Source organism: Lepisosteus oculatus, chromosome 21, assembly GCF_040954835.1.
Source record: "Lepisosteus oculatus isolate fLepOcu1 chromosome 21, fLepOcu1.hap2, whole genome shotgun sequence".
NCBI classification, from domain to species: Eukaryota; Metazoa; Chordata; class Actinopteri; order Semionotiformes; family Lepisosteidae; genus Lepisosteus; species Lepisosteus oculatus.
The window spans coordinates 14,262,542-14,282,030 of record NC_090716.1 but is presented as its reverse complement, the minus strand read 5'-3'; the positions used below and the strand labels follow the sequence as shown (position 1 = coordinate 14,282,030).

At 40.2% G+C, this 19,489-nt stretch overlaps 2 protein-coding genes across 2 annotated transcripts in view; one reads left to right on the top strand and one right to left on the bottom strand.

The window, feature by feature from the left end:
- Positions 1-11,598, bottom strand: apip (APAF1 interacting protein). The gene is made up of 7 exons (XM_006642550.3): positions 11,310-11,598; positions 10,714-10,814; positions 9,736-9,784; positions 7,846-7,963; positions 6,396-6,531; positions 3,755-3,922; positions 1-2,690 (listed from the first exon to the last, which is right to left on the bottom strand). Exons 1-7 carry the CDS (start codon positions 11,361-11,363, stop codon positions 2,591-2,593), a joined length of 726 nt encoding a protein of 241 aa, XP_006642613.1. The 5' UTR covers positions 11,364-11,598; the 3' UTR covers positions 1-2,590.
- A 1,093-nt stretch (positions 11,599-12,691) lies between these two features.
- Positions 12,692-19,489, top strand: part of pdhx (pyruvate dehydrogenase complex component X) — a 74,764-nt gene continuing 67,966 nt past the window's right edge. Inside the window, exons 1-2 of the mRNA XM_006642446.3 lie at positions 12,692-13,031; positions 15,648-15,731. Of these exons, the coding sequence (XP_006642509.2) occupies positions 12,896-13,031; positions 15,648-15,731 (220 nt within the window). The 5' untranslated portion in view covers positions 12,692-12,895. The remainder of the gene's footprint in view (positions 13,032-15,647; positions 15,732-19,489) is intronic.

The window sequence follows — 19,489 nt, the reverse complement described above, 5'->3', positions numbered from 1 at the left end:
TACAATTAATGGTTTATTACATTTTCAAATGCACAGATATATTTATATGTACAGTATATTTCACACAGTGACATGCATTCTTCAAGGTCAACTTATTCTTTATATATATATAGGCTCTGAACTCTTAGCTATCACAAATCAATGAACACACACAAAATGTGCTCCTGTATCAGAAAAGGATGGCAAAGAACAAGATGTAATAGAGTGTGAGGCATAGCTCGCAGTTTTTAATTGAGGGGCATGCTAGAACTGCCTTTCGCATAGCTCTAATCATTCAACAAGATAACACATCTGTTCAGAATGTCTGCACATCAAAAAACTAGTGTGAAAACAAAATGAGGAACTTGGATCACAAAATGTGTTCTTGCTGGAAATAAACCGCGCTCCACGGATGTGTGTGTGCCCGGGCTGAGCTCGGTGTTTCCCCACCTCTGCACACACCTCTCAGCCATGCAAATCACATGCCACTGGCTTCCTGGTTCACAGACCAGACCAGCTGTGTTACACTGGAACTGGGGTACACTGACAGAGCAAAATGATCACTTCAAATGAGTCATCGTAAAATAGCCGATTATAAATTTAACTAAAGCTGCAGATTAAAATGTTTCCTAATATACAGGATATTAGGATTTATCATTATCATTTATATTTGGGCACATTTAACAGATTGGCTTTGTTTCCTTTACTAAGAGCTAGAATGCCTAATACATAATGAGGTGACAAGTGATTACCTCTCTAGCCCTTTAACTTAATCCAGACTCTTGATTAACATTAACAAACATGCAGTAAAGATTGATGATTCACACCCACACCCAATAAAGAACCCCCAGTTATATTCTTGTGGTGCTGCTTTACAAACATCTCAAATCATGTTTGAGATGCTTTTGTTCTGAGATGTGCACTTGTTTATCACCAGTGTTAAGAATAGCATTTTCTAAACAGTTACCTCACTGAAACAATTTGTTTACCTACGTTTTAGTTCTCTACACATTATGAGGAATTTTGGAATATTTGAAATGGAAATTGTGAATGAGTGATTCATGAATGAGCAACCGAAGTGTTTTGAGAAAACTTTGGGGTAAGAAGGTTATCTATCGTAAACTATAAACATATGGTGTGCTGCGGTTATATTCACCAGCTGGCCATAACATCACATTTGATGAATTACAATTTTGTTTCAAATTAATGAACTCTTCCCATTGTTTCTTATGTAGTGTCAAACCTCTGTTTTGTATGTTACCAAACTACTACTTTCCACCTGAACTTAAGTAATGCATTAACAAATAGGGTGCTTATGTCGAATTGTATTTATCTCGTTTAGATAGAGTAGGACTGTGCAGATCATGGCTTCTTTAAATGTGTGAAGATAGCAAGATGTCAGAATAATGTGGAAACTCCGCAAGGGGCGAATACTATATAAGTAATATTAAATAAGATTACAATGCGCTCAGAGGGTAAAGACCAAGCAGTTTTGAATTAAAAGCATGTTAGGGTTATCAGACTGTATGCACCAGGAACAGCTCTAAGCTATTCTGGTGTTTCCAGCTCCTGGGATATCCCAGTGTTTCTGTTTCATTCGTGCTGAACACTGGGAAGGCAGTACAGAGGCACAGTGGTGAGCAATGTTGCCTTGCAGTGCTGGGGCCCTGGGTTCAGCTCCTGGGGTGCTTTCTGCATGGGGTTTGTATGTCCCGCTCGTGGTCCAGCGGGTTTCCTCCAGGCTCTTGGGTTTTCATTGGTTCCTCTGTTTTCTGGCTTCTGGAAACCAAGTACTGGTTTGGTGTGTGTGTGTGCGTGCGTGCGCTTCCATTGTGATAAACTAGCATCCCGTGCAGCATGGATACTGCTTTGTACCCTTTGCTTGTCAGGATAGGCAATGGCTCCCCTGTGACCCCGTATTTAATATAGTGGTCAGAAAATAGATGAATGGATTTACATTGTGGTTTTGGCTTATTAAGCTCGAAATTGAACTCTCAGTTCCTACATAGTAGATGGTTAGAAACAAACGTTTTAGCTGTCCACTTATTTAGGTTTGCTTCTTTGACTTGTCTTTATTTAACTAATGGGGACATGCAGCACCAAGAACACTTATTCCCATCTCTGCTCATCATTACTTGAGTGACAGACCATAAGAACTGTTTAGAAAACAACAGAGGAAAATCAATTATAAAGAAGATCCTTTGTGCAGAAACTGGTTAAAAATGATTCAATTAAGTGTTCAATAAGCTTAACTGATGAAGAGTTCAGTTAGACTGACTCAAAAGATGGAGAAATACTCCAGGTCAGGGAAACACTCTGTTTCTCCAATAGTACAACAAAGCGAGAGCTACTATTTAAATAGAAAAACAGACGAAACCTGGCAGAAGTCTGCATGCGTATGAATGATTCCTTTCCTTCACTGGGCCCAGAAAACTACTCCAAAATTAGAATAATCATTTCATCCAGTGCCTGTTCACTGGGGCTGTCCACAGCTCCCATCAATCTTCTCTGTCCAGAGAGAAGCTTAAGCAAAGTGAGACCATGTCTTTTGGGGACTGGTGCCTTTCACCAAACATTCACATTTTCCATCAATCACATGTGACTATAAAGTTTACAGGATTCCTTTCTCTTCAATGGGGAGCTGAGAAGGGTTCAGGCCACACTGTTTCATCTGCACAGCAATATCGAAGAGGTAGTCGTAGCACTCACACCTGGAGGAGAGCCAGAGATGTGAATATTAACAAGGAGTGTGACGCATTCTGTCTCACAAGTGTTTGTATGGCAAACCTTTGAATAATAGTAAATGTCAACAGGTAAATGACTAAGTCAATGCAAACACATTAAACTATGCCAAAATTGTCTTCATTTAATAGGTCAAAATGAAAATGAAATGTTTGATTTTGTTCAAGCACCCTGTTTTTTTCCTTAGTACTCCATAGTCCATATATAATGAGCAGCTTTCAGTGTAGCCTGTAATTGGTTAGTTACTAGATTTATAAACAAGATATTCTTAGTGTTCTGTAACACCTAGAGTGAACAAAGCGCTCTGAACACATTCACCTGGGAAACTGGTCTGCACACTTATTTTAAATACACTGAGTCAATGTCTTGTGGACCAGAGGTGGTGATAAGCCCAATCAAGAAAGAAAGGCTTGTGCGACTCACCCGGGAACAGGACCCTGGAGTGCTGTTAGAGCTCACTGGACCCCTGGGCTTGAAATAGTTCTGCATCTCAATCAACTCACCACCTTTTCAAACAAGTTAATTTTCTAAAGCTGAATCTCACCTAATACAGATTTCAGATTACGAATTGGTCTAATTATTTAACTATGAAGCTGACTGTTTCACTTCAACCTTCTGAATATTTTGTGGCTGTAGTGAAATGGAGATGGTTACCCGCACATCTGTCTGCTGCTCCTAGGCTCCCCTGTTAACTCTGATCTCCATCCGATTATGTGAAGTAATTAATGCGATATAATTCTGCTTAGCCCACGGGAACATCATTGCTCATGGTTGCTGCACAGTGACTGCAGATTTACAGTATGCTTCCATTTCTTACTTGTCCTTACTGTCCTGTGTGACCAATCGTAAGAATGACATGTGACCTTGATTATCAAACACGTCTAAAGAAAACCTCTGGAACGATCAAGGGACCTTCTGTATTCATTAAGAACAGAATTCTGAAACTGAGAATTAACTAAAAGAACATTTCAAATTTAGCCCTCTTGAGATTAGAGGAGCGTGCAGACGTGAGATGGTAAGGAGAGGCACTCACATGGTCTTGGCTTTTTCCCAGGTCTCCCCCCAGACGTACACCCCGTGTCTGCGAACCAAAACCGCACAGGAGTCCGGGTACCCCTCCATGGCACGGGCCATCCGCTCCTTCAGGTCACACTCCTCGGGGGTGTTCTCGATGATGGGCACCACCAGGGTCTCATCGTATCTACAGAGAAAAATACACAACGCAAACTGCACTGAGCACAAAAAGAAGTCATGCTGAAGCTATATCAATTCCCTGCATTTGATTTATGATAAACAGGCCACACAGCAAAATTTAGAAAAGGACTTTAGGACTGAACATAGCCAGCCCTTCTTCACTTAGAAAGAAACACATTTGTAACACATCTGTAACACATTTGCCTAGCCGATGTTGCAGCATTTTGAGAATTGGGTAGATAAGACATTGAGGTAAACTAGTTACTGATAAGCATGTGAGGAAAACATGGTAAAGGACTTCATTTTCTATGTTCTCTAGAATGCTGTAAGGCCTTCTATGTTTTTATTTAACATTCCAGCTGAGCACTGAATGACTTCATTAGAGAACCTCCTGAACAAGTATAAGCTGAACACCTTGACTAGGCATCTTCCCGCTCCGTCTACGTAAACCTCAGGATTCTGGTCCCTTTGGACCAGCGACATAGCCAGACTGCACAGTCTCTACTCAGTACAGCTGGTCACGGTTACTTAAGTTACTTACATATACATGAACATTTACAAAACACACAACTTTCTTTAAAGTATTCTTATAACCAAGACTGACTAAATGAAAAAGACTGACTCAAATCTACCCATTAGTGATTTAGCATGAAGTAGATTCTATGTGACTAGCAGAGATGCTGTGCTTTTGTTTCCTGTCAGAGTAGAGTACAAAAAGGGCAAGGTGGTAGCATGATGTGAAGATTTTATATTCCTAGATTATATTTTTGTTATTGATGACAATTATATTTAACAAATAGAAGCTTTTGAGGTTCAAACAGAGGGCAACTGGTAGATAAATCTCTGTTGCTTTTATGTGCTACACCCCAAAGCCATTTCAAACGCAGCACAGCTGACAAGTGAGCTAACAATTTGTTGAAAAATTATATATTACTCCAACTAGACAATTTTTCCAGCTCCTAAAATTACAGTAAGACCCATCTGGTGGGATTCTATCATTTCCACTGCTTTTTATATTACTGCCATTCCTTTGATGACAATGGTCATTGTACTGTAAGACATCTCGGTGTTTCACACTTGCATGGAGATAAAAAAAATAGCCCTGCCCTTTATTGTACTTGAAAACGAACAAACCTCACCTCATACCTTAACACAGTCGTCAGGAGAGACTGCATAAGAGCTCTAGGATGTCTAAGACCTGCTGTAACTAGCGGGAGGAAGCAAGACAGATCTTTAATCAACACTAGTTCCATCATAGCACTCTATGCAAACCACGCTATTTTATTGCTTTGTCCAGGCTTGATTTCTCCTTAGCTTATGATTCTATTCTTAATTAAGTTAGGTATGATTCACTGCTTTAATTTGAAGAGGTTTCTGACTGAATCAGCTCAAACATGTTGTGGCTTGAGTATATCTTATAAGAACTGGTTCCAAATTTAACAAATTACTTTAAAAAAAAGTGACATCTCTTACCTGGAAAAATATATAAAACATATCATTTATCTTTGGTTTAACTTTAAATAGAGTGTACATCACAGTACTAATGTCTGAAATGTCAAGTGTCATTACACTGCACCATGAATGTATGTCAATGTTTTAGTATGTTTTTGATAACACCATAGCTGTCTGCTTGCAAGTTTGTGCTTACATTCATTCCCTTATTCACATCGCATGTTTCTTTTCCTATTTCGCTATTTTGTTAGTTTTATTTATTGGCATAGAGGGCAGTGGCTGTATTTTTACTGTTTATTCACTGCTAAAAATTAGAACAAAAGATATGCTCAATGTACGTATCATTTGAACTTGATATTGCAACTTGTTTGGAGCAGAAAACAAAGAACATGGTGCATTTAATGAGCTATTATGTGTTCTGCTAAACCCAGCCAAACTATACTGTGCAACCGCAGGGCTTGAACAAAAGAATTAAATACAAAATATCAATATCAATAGATACTCAATTACCATTTTCATCGGTGAAGATACTGAAAAATTGGCCAATACAGTTAGTATTGTATTGTGTGGGTATAACAAAAAATAACTCGTGATCCCTAATGTAAAAAAAGATGAGTGGCTCATAGCTGGATGTGTCTGCATACTTGTCACTTGGGGGTTCATGGGGTTGGCAGATGAGCACAACAAAACATTATTGGTGATTCTGAAGTATTTAATCAAAACTGACTCAAAATCACACCGACACTGTGAACTTGAAGGGGATTTGGGGAAAGAATTCCCATAGTCTGTGTGGCAACAGAATGTCCTATAAAAAAAAAATCTCTCCAAAGAACACTAAACTAAGAACTATGCACGCATGGGATCTAGCATTTAGCAAGAAATAGACCCCATTACATACGCCATCAGTTCACACTTCCCCAGCTCATTGCCTTTTAGCTTTCAGTTTATGTTCCTGGAGGGGACGTGCTTTGCAAGAAAGTGGTTTGATTACTGGCTGACGTATCTGCAAGCTTGTCGTGCAGCTGTACCTGTAGTTGGTTCCCGAGGAACCTTTCCGGATGCCCTTGATCATTTCCTGGTGGGTGATCCGGAACTCCTTCCCAGGGAACAGCAATGTTGCCATCACTGCTGCCTTGGAGTGGGTGTGGATCACCGCCCCTGCCCCTGGTTGGGGAGGGAAGGCACGTGACGCAGAGGAATATATCCATATAAGCAAGAGGAATTAAATAGAAGTGGAAATAAAAACTAAAGCAACATGGGTTTCTGAATACATGCATAAACACTCACCTAAAGTGTATGGCCACCTGGGTCTGCACATCTGGGTCAGAGATTTGTCATTTCTAACATATCGGGTGCCTATAAGAACTACTGGCGTCTAATTTTTATCAATTTCCATACAGTAGGACAGTTGACCCTGAAAGAACTTTGAACAAAAACAGATTTTTTGTACTTCTGTACTGAACACATTTAAGGAGATGAAAGTGAGGAAAAAACAATTCAAGAAAAAATAGGCGTGCTGAACATGAATAAACTTATCACTGTGCATGTTCATATTCAGAAGAATTACGTATATAGATTTTGAAAAATGATTAAGTGTTTTCAGCATCATTTTGATTTTGTAATATCAAAGTCATTCCTAGCTGTCATAGTCACCAGGATCTTTATTGTAGAAGCACTAAACCACCTCATTAGTGATAGGTTTGATTGGCCACTGGAATGAGGCGATTTAATCTGTTTAAAGTCTGGTGAAAATGAAGAAAGAAAAACATAGCAACTAAAATACCCTTATTATCATGTGAAGAACTGTTGGGAGCTGTAGGGAAGAGAAGCAATAATCAAAAGAAAAATATTTAATAAAGCGGACTGAAAAGCATTTGCACAGCCAAACCCTGTGGCCCAGCAGATGTACACCGGTATACAGTTCTGTGGAACAACAGTCACACCCTTGTTAATTTTGTGAATGTTTTGCATATTCCCACCGGAGTGGTGGCACTGTGGCTAAGGATCTGCACCTGTAGCTGGAAGGTTGCCGGTTCAACTCCCGTGGCCAGCAGAGGAATTCTTCTCCGTTGGGCCCCTGAGCGAGGCCCTTAACCCCAGCTGCTCCAGGGGGTGCTGTATAAATGGGTGACCCAGCGCTCTGACCCCAAGCTTCTCTACCTGTCTGTGTGCTTGGGTGTCTCATGGAGAGCAAGCTGGGTATGCAAAGACAAATTGCATATGGCTAATAAAGTGATCTTATCTTAGATTTTCACCACTATTTTTTTCATTTAGTGATTTAGTCTTTGTTAAAGAGGTTGTTATTATAAGTACGAGTATACAAAAGTCACCATCTACATAAATTGGTGACCACCTGTACTTGTTCAATCTGGCTCCCTCTATACATCCCTATGAACCATGTGACACTCTGAAAGCGTTCAATGGTGAAAATATGAAAATATTTTTTAAAAATACTTTTCTGATGGAGCTGCACCCTACCTCTCATGGTGTAGGCGTTCATGAAGAGAGGGGTGCACTGGCTCTTCTTCAGGCTCTTCGTGGGAGGGGGGCAGCTAATGTCCCTCTCCTCCATGTCGCACACGAACATGTCCTCAGGCTGGAGGGCAAACACACACACACCCATCAGCAATCTCTGATGGGCTGTTTGCTCATTCCTTCCTCTGTCCACAAAGTTTGAAATCTGTGCTCCTCTTTTAGCAGGCTATGGTGTGCTTCTGATAAGAAAAACCTGCAATTATGTGTAGAAAATTCACCCATTGCAAGGTACAGATGCAAACCAAACAAAAAGCTCCTTTTAGCGGTGGTGTTTTTTCAGGTTTTTAAGAGTTTTTAATCAAGCTCCTAGCTCGCCTGCCTGTAACAGCAACCCACCCTCTCCAACTGCACCTTTTCACTTAGCATTCTACCACACTGCAGTGCAGAACTGATTGATGACCTTGTTGATTCTGCTGTTCCCTGTTCCCTTCCAAGACTTAGCCTATCTGTCGCCTAGTCCCCCTCTTTGTCTTATTGTCCCTCTCATCCTTCCTCCCTTGTCACCCCCGCTCTGGAGCCTGCTATCCAGAAACATTGTGGCTATACCTTCTCTGATTGCTCCCCGGCACCTCCTAAAGACCCTACAGTAAATATCTGATTTTTATGCGACTGATTCAAAGCAACAGCCTTCATTAGAAAGGCAGTTACCCAGTTTGAAACATTTGAAACCTAATAAGTATACATAGCAACATATCACTGAGCGGCTGATGTCGGCTGGCCAATAGCCCCTCGCACTCCTTGAGCTGCCTTAGGAGCATGGATTCTTCTTTTGGGTGGCTTCAAGGTGTGGCCCCCAATGCCTGCAGAGGCCATACTGCCAATATTTCTTAAATTAATCAGATTTAATTGCTAACATAATTAAGATAAATACAGCTTAATTACAGAATGACGTGGGGAATAACCTGCTGCCTTTTATCACCTTACTAGTAGAAGGAAGACAATTTGCCAAGTGATGACCTAAAACAAGGAAGTAAAGGCTTTCAACGCCTGAGAGCAGAATCTACACATGACAAGTAGGACAATGATTAATAAAGTATATAGACATATGATGGTGCTAGTAAACAGTACTTCTGCCAAACTTTGTGCTCAGCGACAAACTTGAGAAGAGCTTTGTTAGGGCTCTAAAGCAGTTAGGTTTTGTTTTGTATTTTGACAATTTACTGCTATTTTCCTTTCTAATTAAAGACACTAATTCTAATTCAGCTTGTGTGTCACGCATGAAAGAGCTGTAAAAGAAGATAACTGAGTGAATTAGTTATCATGGGTTGTAACACACAGACGTTTTTTTTTTGTCCTGGGTAGCTGACACTAAAGTTTATGTTCTGGAAATGGGTGGAAGATACATTAACACTTAATTTGTGGTGGAAGGAAGTTTGCAAAGTGATGCAGAAAGTGCAGTAGTTGATTGCTAGCACTCTAGAGATTAGGAGATCTTAGCATTAATCTACTGCTTCCATGCTTGGAGAAAGACAGCATAGAAGATACAGCATTCTGCTATCCAACACACTTTCTCCTTAATACACCACAAATATGTCCTTATTTTACTTTTTAGTTTAGAAATAACCTTTAACTTTTAATTTGAAGCTCACATGCCAACACAGCTCCGTACTCTGAACAATCTGGGTATTTTATTGGTAAAATTGTTTTTTTTGTATTTAAAATTGTACTAGGATATATCTGACTTATATGAAAGCTAAAAAAATATTATCCGACTAGATACCTGAGATAAGATACATTAACCAGACACCTAATGTCAAGGGGAGAAAAAAGGCATTAAACTCAAAAGGTATTCAGTTACAGGTCCCAGGCAGTTCCTCAGAGATCTTTACTGACCTGAATCCTTTCCTTCTGCACTCCTGAGGGGGCAATGTAGATGTGATCTCTGAAGGGGTAGGCCAGAGAGATACAGTCAGAACACAATCTCATTAAGCATTTGCTTCTAAGTGAAGTAACAAGAACTACTTGCTTTATTTTAACTGAACAAGACAGTTACTGCCTTTATCCAATGAGAAGTTACACCTGTCTTCTCCACAATAAAGAATGTAATCTATATCACCTGGACACTCTTTTTTTAATCTAACACATGAACATGACAAAGGACTGTCTTCACCTCAAAAAAAAAACATACCAGTATAAATCAGACACATTTTAAAGTAACTTACAGGAGGGATTTTATCTTGATGAAATATCCCTGTTACACACATTCACACCTGAAGAAGGCTCCACGGCCAAAACGTGTTTTTTTTTCTTTTCTTTTCAACATGGAATAAACCTATTACTTGTTCCTATAACACTGTTATCCTGTTTACCTCTTGACAACCTCTTTATACATTTGTGATATAGATGCATTGTAGTGCACATGCTTCTACTGCTTCAGCCTCAGTAGATTTAGCACACTGTTGACTTACTATTTAGGCTCACAGCTGAGAGAGTAGACGGTAGTCTCCTGTAAGAGGGCAGTGACTCCAGACAAAATGGAGATTCGGTTTGCAAGGACAAGTGGTCAGGTGAGAATTTAAAAGGGCTGAGGCTTGACAGGGTCAGCCTCTGGCTTCCTTTCCTCACGCCTAGCGCAGCACGCACAGTGGAGGATCTGCGCTCTGTCCCCAGATGGCAAGGCGAGTTACACCTTGAAGACATTTTGTCTGGGGTCACCGGCCTCTCACACCTTCCCAAACCTGAATGGGCACAACTGAATGAAGATTGTCTTCACTTCATACTCTTTCTATGAAATGGCATTTGTTCTCTGAATTGGTGCTGCACACTGGATGACCACACCAGATTTCTAAGCTTCAGGCTTGGCATACTCACCCCTGCCTGAGACTGATACCCCCTCCTGTTCCTGTCACCCAGCCTAACTGGTAGAAGAGTTTGCAGAGCTCAGGAATCAGCAACCTTGGGTTGTCCTTGTCCTGGAATGGAAAATATTCACTAAAACAAACGGCAATCTCATTCTGTCTCAAGCAAATTCCATTACTGTCCAGTCAGTTCAAGGAGTAGGGCACTAGGGAGTATTCTTGACCACCATCCGGTGCAGAGCAGCTCAACATCTGTGCTGTTTTTGTTGCAATATACTGCTCATTTCTTAATTGTGCAAGGCCACAACTCGCAAATAAAATACATGTCGAAGGTATCTGTCACGTGAGTGATTATTTAATTGTGGAACGTCATAATAATTCAGCGGCAATACCACAGAATAAACGCTAAAAGGGACAATTAGCACATTGCATTATGTGCGTCTGTTGCTTGAAAGTTTCTAAAAGCAGGCTGACCACATGGCAGCGTAAACGACGTTTATATCATCGACATTCGCGTTGTCCGGATTTAAAGGGGGGGAAAACTTCAATATTGTTACGTAACGTAAACACATTTTATATTTCTGAGAAAGCAACTTTGGATAAACTTACCTCAATAGATTGGGCACATTTAGAGCAGTCGCGATTATAGACCGCTGAAGACATTTTTAGCAATACTCTTCGGCAAATAAAAATTAATGCCTAAATTAAGGCCTAAACTTGCTTTCGTTCCTTGACCGTGTACTTGGTCACAAGAACGCCTTAAAGAACAGGACGATGAAAACGAAAACCGCTCGCCACCCACCCCTCACGTTTTTGAGGCACAGAAAGTCTAAACAGTACAGCCACTATGTTGGTTTTCGATGGCTGCTGCTCCCTGCTGCTCCCTGCTGCATAAGTCTGCGCAGCGTCTGCACAGATCTGCACAGGTCCGCTTCATGTGACGTCGTATGTGACGTCACTGCGCAGCCCCGGTCAGTAAACTCGGTAACTCTGGAAGACAAGATGCGCATGTTGCTGGTATCATCGTGAGGCACAGCTTGCTGGATCATCTGCAGCTCTGAAAATCTGAATATTATCCAGCCCACAAGTACCAGAATTAAACTAACTGAACATTTCTTTTTGTTTAATTGAGAAACAAATGAGTGTTCCTAAGATGCTAATGATTTAACCTATAAAGGCTATAGGAACTGGGGTTCTGTGTACCAGAGAGGTAAACTGACACCAGAGATATACTGACACTGCACTTGTAATTACTGTCAGAAGTGTTAAATTACCTTAGGTGTGCCTCCAGTCTGTTGTTCTTCCCCCCTCACAATGTATTTTTGTGAAACAAAGGTTGTCAAAATACAGCAGAGAAGCAGGCACAACATTGCAGGAACTCCTCCTGCTACAAACCCTTCTCATCCAACACAATAAGAGATGGAGCAGGTGACCACCTATTCAGCAAAAGATGAGGTAAGCAGGATGTGGATGTGAAAAGGTATCATCCCAACCTGCTTTATTTACTCTACATTGTGAAATCCACATGTTACAGTGTGACATGCCGCATTCCTGTGTCCAGGGGACACATTTTCACAAGAAAACCCCTGGCTTGAGGTGGAGATTACATCAACTACAACTCAAGGGCAAAATGAACACAGGTGCACAACTCTGGTCCTCACAAGAAGAATCCAGCAAGGGTTAATATCCTACTTCCTCCTACTTTTTTTAGTAGCTTGGGTGTTTGGGTACCAACTGATAATGTTTTAAGGAGGGAGCTGTATAACACACCTACACTGAATTAAACTGGAAGGGCTGGGCTTTGCCTGCGCATATGCAACAGTGCGGAGTTTGCAGACTTTTCTGGCTTAGCAGTCGAAATTTGCATGCAGCTCTGCTCTTGCCTGCCCGACCGCCGAGTGCAGTGAGATCTGCGCAGATCTGCAGGCTTTGCGTATAAAGGAAGCGACAAGAAGCGCGAAGGACCTCTTCTCATGGATGGGGTCCTTCTATCACAATTGTCGTTTGTTTTTGTAGTTAGTTATCCTGCCTAAATTTAAATTGTTTTATTTAAAATAAGTGGGAAAATGTCATATTTTCGTTAAACAGCACTAACGTGAAACATGCAGTAAAAAACGTATCCATTCATTTCTGCACTCAGAAACGCAAAACTTTGAAAGGCAGTAGGGTAACTGGTAATTTCCGAGGACACAAATATGGCGGCCTCCTTGCGGATGGGACATCGGGGGATATTGAGTGGTTTGAGGTTAATAAAACTGAAGAAATGCACCGGTTTAACCCAAACTCAGGATGGATATTATCGGCACTTTTTTCAGTCCTCACCAATGTTTGGTAAGTGTTGGCGTGTCACATGATAAAAACCAAAACGCACATCGCTGGCTGGGTTATAATGGAAGGTTGTGTGCTACTTGTACTGCTGTATTTTATTTTTACGCTGTTTTAAAGTTTTTAAAGCGTTAAGACTAGCACGCACGGTTCCCCTTCTAAATTGTAGTACACGTACAAGCCAGAAATAGACAACAGACGGGGACATTTAACGTTGATCATCTCAAGTTACTGTACACATTAGGAGTTTAGATTTTAATTCATAAACATAACATTGCAGTTCTTTATATAGTGCATTAGATCAAGCAATAGGTTTATTCCTGCTGAAAAGAGAAGAATGGGAACACAACGTTTCGGGTGTTGAGCCTTCTTCCGGTGGCACACCCTTCCTCCACCGTCCACACCCGAAGAAGGCTCCATAGCCGAAACGTTGTGTTCTCAGGAATAAACCTTTTCTTGTTCCTTTGCAGCCTACGCATGCTAACGCAGCTATACAGCTGGACTACTTCACAATATGCATTTTATGTGTATTATGTTATATCTTGTTGTTGATTTATGTTGGAATAGGCTGGGGGTAATCAGCATGTTTGCTGTAGCATTAGTTAACGGCAACCTCACCACCTTGTTGCTGATCCCTGCATGTTTCTATTACATAAACTTTGTAAAATTGAGTATATGAACAAAACTATATTAAACTGCATAGTCCACTCAACACTATTTCTACCTTTCATTATGTTATGGTGCTGCTTGTCTAAAGGAGAAAAAAAAGTCTTCTGTCTGCTAAAGGGAGACAAAGGCAATATGAAGGTTATGTGATAGAATAGTAGCCAACCTAAAACTGGGATGAAAACTCGCTTTTCATCAGAGCAGTGACCCACAAAATGAGTCCAAAGCTACATTCAAGTGGAACAACAGAAAGTGAGTGCTATTGAGTGTTCTAGTCATGATTCTGACTTCCATCCAATGGAAAGCCAAGACTTTGAAAATCGGCCATCAATAATAAGTGTCGGTGAGAACAGTCAGCTGCAGTATACATCCTGTTATTTTATTCATTATATCTTTCCAGGTAGTGAGAAGATGAAAGAGTAATCCTTACCAAGTGATTATGAACTCCTATCATTTTTCATACATGATTTGTGTCATATTGTTACTACTTTGTGATTAGTCTTTAAATTCTGCAGGAAAAAAAAGAGAACATTCAAGGCATGCTTGTCTGCCCCCTTAGAGCATAGCAGTCCTTTGTATGATGTTCTGCTTCAGGCCCTGCATCACACAGCGTCGATTAGTACAACTGGGGTTGGCTGTCCCTTTCTTGTTACTGCTTTGGTTACTGTTCCTTTGCATGGCCTTCATGTTGCCTTCATCAGTGCTACATGTTTTAATTTTGCATGGCTATCTCTCTAATGCAGTTTGTTTTCTCCTTATAACCATGCATTATACCGGTCTAACTTGCTAGATCTAAAGCATCATGTACTATTAGGATATGGTGTCATTGACGATTTAGTCTTTAGTAGGTTTTAAAAGGTATCGTAGAACTCATTAACAAAAAGCAATCAGAACAACTGGGTGGAAAGCATTTTAAAAGAAGTGCTAATTCGATCATTGCAATAGTAATGAACAATAATTCCATTTTGTTGTGATTCTTCAAAGGGGCTGCAGGGGGCAGCAAAGTCTCTTTGCAATTGTTTTTTAATCACGGTTTACTTTTTGTACTGAGCCTCCTCAAGAAGTAAAGTTGGCTCTGACCCTTCATCTAGATACCCTGAGTGTTCTTAGACCATTCCAGTCTATCGTCTATTTTGTTTTTCTTGAAGTAGTTTGGGACCTCAGCTACTTGGTTGGGAGAGCAGAAATCCACAACTCTTTTTGTCAAGAAGGATTCTGTTATTTTTGTAGTCTACCTTAAATTAATTCCCTGCTACTTTCCAGTTGTGATCCTGTATTCATTTTTGGTGAAGTAGTCCCCTGGGTTAACTATGTTTGCTGTATATTGTACCCATTACAGTTTTATACACATGTAATACATCTCCTCTTGCTCTGTTGTGTTAAAAGCAAAGACATGCTGCTCTTTTAATCTGTCTGGATAAACCAGTACCTCTTGAGGTAAGGACTCTTGTTTGTCTTGGTTGTCTGAACTCTTTCCATGGCTGTGATATCCTTTTTGTGGAATAGTGTGCAAAACTAAGCACAATATTCAAACTCATGTGTTACAAATGCTTTACAAACCTTAACCATAATCTTCTTTTAAATTAAATGCTTTATACTTTGTGGTTTGGGGTCATCAAAAAATCTGCAGGAACATCCCTTCATGTGTGGTTTCCCACTTTAGAATCATCCAGTCAACTTTTTGTACAGTGCTCTCTTTCTTTTTTCTTTTTTTTTTGTCCAGTACCATTAAGGCTGTTTTTTCTAGACCTGGACTTTTTGCTCCAGGATTTTTTTTTAACCTTAAACATTACATTTGTTTGGGTCACATAAATTGGGTTATACATAGTCCCGTAAAGTTTTTGTACGATTCATAAAGTGTGAGAATTAATTTATTTATTGGTAACCCTCCTCCTCCACCCATCTCTGTGGCTGCTGCTGCTTGTAAGAGTCGGTGTGTTTCCTTCTGTCCTTCAGGAGTGGCCCCAGTCAAAGTGATGATGCCAGCTCTTTCCCCCACCATGGAGGAGGGCAACATCGTCAAGTGGCTGAAGAGGGAAGGTGAGAGAGGTCCTGTCTGCTGCAGCTGTGTCATAACAAAAGGAAATAAAGGAGTGCTTCTGCTGCAAAACGATACGTTTGGAGTGTTTTGTCCTACAACACAGTCCACCTGTGGTCTTCCTTCTTTATTTCACAAGTTCATCCTGCTGGCGGTTGAGCTTATTAAACATGTGGAGTGATATTCGAAAAAAAGAAAAACACACAGAAAGGATTCTATAAACCCCTATGTTCATCCATCTGTGGGGAGCTGGACTATGGCAGTGTTATGATGTTATGGCCCGATGCGGTCCATCAATAATAGGCTGTGATCTGGGAGACCACGAAGTCGTAGTACCTTGTCAGGATTGGTGGGGAGGCCCATGTGGAAAGGTCTGGTACCGTTTAGTTGTTGGAGCTCCACTTGTAGCACTGTACAGTCAGATTGGGCCCTCACTCTCCCGGGTGAAGGATGTGGTCTCATACTGACATGACAGCATTCCAGTAGGATAACTCGCATGTGTGCATCTGCTGCTTCTTGACAGTGGCTTTCTTGCGAGAAGAGAATTTTGTAAGAATGCTGTGGCTGCCTGAATGTGCAGACTGGAGCCCTGTTAAACATTTGAAAGATGAGCTGTGAAGATTATCTAGCAGCTAGCATAGAGACTAGTGAAGAGGCATTATGAGAGAGAAATAGGACGGGTTAGACTGAATCTGTACCCTGATGCATGACATGCGTCATGGATGTATAGATTGTATTGCTTCTAATGGTGGCCAGACATGGTACCAGCCCGTTATTTTCACAGTAGACCCTCCTTTGATAACAGGTTAACGGTGTAGTGAACTTGCCCATGCCATATTTGTTCAATAAAATGTCAGTGTAATAATGTGTGCTGGAGAATTCATGCTTAAAGGATGAAACCCAAAACTGACCATCCCAGCCTTTGTAATTACCTTAGAGCAAAGTCATTGTTTGGAGTGAAATGCAGTGGTAGTCAATCTATACCATAGCAGCTGATAATCTCAGTGATGAGACATCATCCAGTTCATACAGCCTTGCCGATTTGTTTCAGACAGCATTGTTCACATTCTACCATTCTTTATATAAGATAACATGCAGTTTAGGGAGTGGTTACATTTTTTTGTAGGAAGGAATATACAAAATCTAAATTCTTTATAACTATAGCTAAAGATAATTAGGAATATTCAGCAAAATTGAAAGGTAAAGTAAAATCTGATTCTTCCGTGTTTTTCATCATATCTCGTGTCCCACCCTTCCAGAGCTGCGTTTAAGCATGACCACCGAAAGGCATCGGCAGGAATGTTAATGTGAATTTGCTTGTGAGCTGGTTTAAAGCTAGCCAGAGCAGCTGAGAGCAAGCGGCTTTAGTGCTGAATTCTGTCGTAGGCTGGTGTGACCTGGTGCAGGGAGATTTTTAAATTTTCACTTAACCATAAAGCATGACTGACAAGTCTGTAAAATGTGAAACCAGAGGCTTGACTGTGTAGTGCAAAGCAAAAGAGGACCTCAATGTAAATCCTTTCTCTTACAGATACACTGGTTAAAGTGTGGCTGCTTTATTTATTTATATAATTGAACACAAGGGAAATGTCACCTTATTTTAATTTCTTACTTCACAACCTATAAATACTTCAACAGAGTGACATTTTTTTTGTGGTACTTTTTAAGACTAAGAACTTTTTGGTTGTTAATATTGGTGTGTTAGATAAGATGGCTTAGTGATGAAGGCTTGCAGCTTTAAAGCTAGTCTGACAGGAAACAAGTGCAGAAGACAGAGGGCCCTGTTCGGTTTTTAGTTTCACACACCAATGTAATAGGGTTCTTATGGATGACATTTGGATGGTGGTCTTCTCATAATTCTAAATTTTTTTTTTTGAGGGGGAGATTAAGCAGCTGCACTTTATTACATTTGAGAAGTGTTTATTGGCTTTGTTTTTTAAACTTAGTGCTTTTTTTTTCTTTTGTCTGCCCCAGGGAAATATGTGGACAGTCAATAATCATTAATATTTTAGCTGTTCAGCACTAGGGATGACCTTCATATCACTCTTTTCATCATTGCTTAACAGAACTATTGGGACTGACAAACACCTTCTACTGTTTCAATACTCGAGTGCTGCCTCTCTGTGGACAGTCACAGTATTTTATACGAACTGGGGCTGGCTCAACCAGAATAGTGAAGCTCTGGAGTCAATTGTAATAGGTGTTTAAATAATTAACATAACGTAAAGTTAAAGTTACAAATCAGTGCATGAATATACCTGGCAAGTACATTTCTGAAAGTAAAATAAGTAAACAACACTCTAGTAAAGTGTGTGTATGTGTGTGACACAAACGTCTGTTTACGAACCCTAATGAAGAAGGGTGATTGGTAAGCAAAATAGTTACAATAATCACAAGTGCTTAGCCCCAGCCTTTTAAAGAACCACATTCTCAGCCACCCACGTATTTCTGTGATAAACAGATTGGGCGTCTAAAAGACCTAAATTCAAAATAAAAAATAAAATAATCAATTGGCAATGGAGATTCAGATCTCGGCTTGGGCAGACATTGTTCCTCCAGCATTAGTGTTGGGAACCATTACTCTTAACCAGAGGCAGAGAGACTCTTTTTCCCCTGTAAACAATAAATTCATCCGAAAACAACAATTTTAATGTTTATTTTGCTAAGAGAGTTTCTTCAAAATTTAAATCGATACACCTACAAAAAAAAAAGAATACAGTCTATTTTCTAAATTTATACTTGGTTTCTTCAGGTGTAAGTTACTTGCAAGCTTCTGTTTTTTCAGAGTGAAGGCACCAAGTACAGGAGGTGTGGCTTGTAAAAGAGGAGTTGCTTTTGTCATCCGAGTTAGAATTATGATGGCCATTCACCTCTAAGTTTGTAATATTACTGTATTGGAGCATCTTTTTACACGTCTGCCTATTCATACCTCCAGTTTAAAGAAGGGTATTGGTTCAGTTGGTGTGAGTGGTCATTGCAACACTCTGTGGCTTTTCAATAATCACAGAAGGTCTCCTTAATGCTGCTATGACACATAATAAATGTATGTCAGAAGTATATCAGTTGTATGTCTTATGTATACATCTGATGTATGACAGTTATATGACATATACCAGACATGACAGTATTTCATGCGTTCTGTTGAACGTTGTTTTTCTAATTCTTTGTGTTTCTGGTGCAGTTCTGGATGTAAATTCTCTATTAAAAGACGAGAAAATAAGACTATTCAGCTGCTGAAAGCAATTATTTTTCTTGCACTACTCTACTTGAAAACTTGATTTTCTTTTAGGAGTGCAAAGCTCTTTCAAAACGTGTCTTTTGAAAGTAGGAGCACTGACCCAGGGAATTGCAGTCAAGCTGTTTCTTTTGAGCTTAAAAGCAGCAGAAGAGGGCGCTCTTGTTTGTGAAACGCTATATGATTGTTTCATATCTCGTGCAAGCAAGTCCTAGTCTTGTATGGTTTTTGTTCTTGCTTTTGTTTTAGAAACCAAACTTAGTTAGATGAGTACCTGTTCACCAGCTTGAATTGTTAATAAGGTCAGTTAAGCCATCGAACTCCACTTCTACTCCTCCTTTTGAAGAATTAATTTTCCCCAAACTTTGATTTCTCACTGTGCATGGGGGAGAAGAGACGTTCAAGAGACTGGGGAGAACAAGGAAAAATGAGAACCTAGTTTCCTTGAAGTCATCTCTGGATTGTGTGTGATGTGACTTACGGAGTGTAATCTCCCAGCCGAAGAGAGTATGGATTTAAAGAATA

What these genes read in the sequence shown, in the direction of transcription:
- apip (XM_006642550.3), bottom strand. Translation starts at nt 11,363, where the DNA reads ATGTCTTCAGCGGTCTATAATCGCGACTGCTCTAAATGTGCCCAATCT. An exon ending in TGCAGAAGGAAAGGATTCAG is followed by an intron (nt 7,964 to 9,735) that starts GTCAGTAAAGAT and finishes TTTGCCCTCCAG; the next exon opens with CCTGAGGACATGTTCGTGTG. An exon ending in GAACGCCTACACCATGAGAG is followed by an intron (nt 6,532 to 7,845) that starts GTAGGGTGCAGC and finishes CTCCCCAACCAG; the next exon opens with GGGCAGGGGCGGTGATCCAC.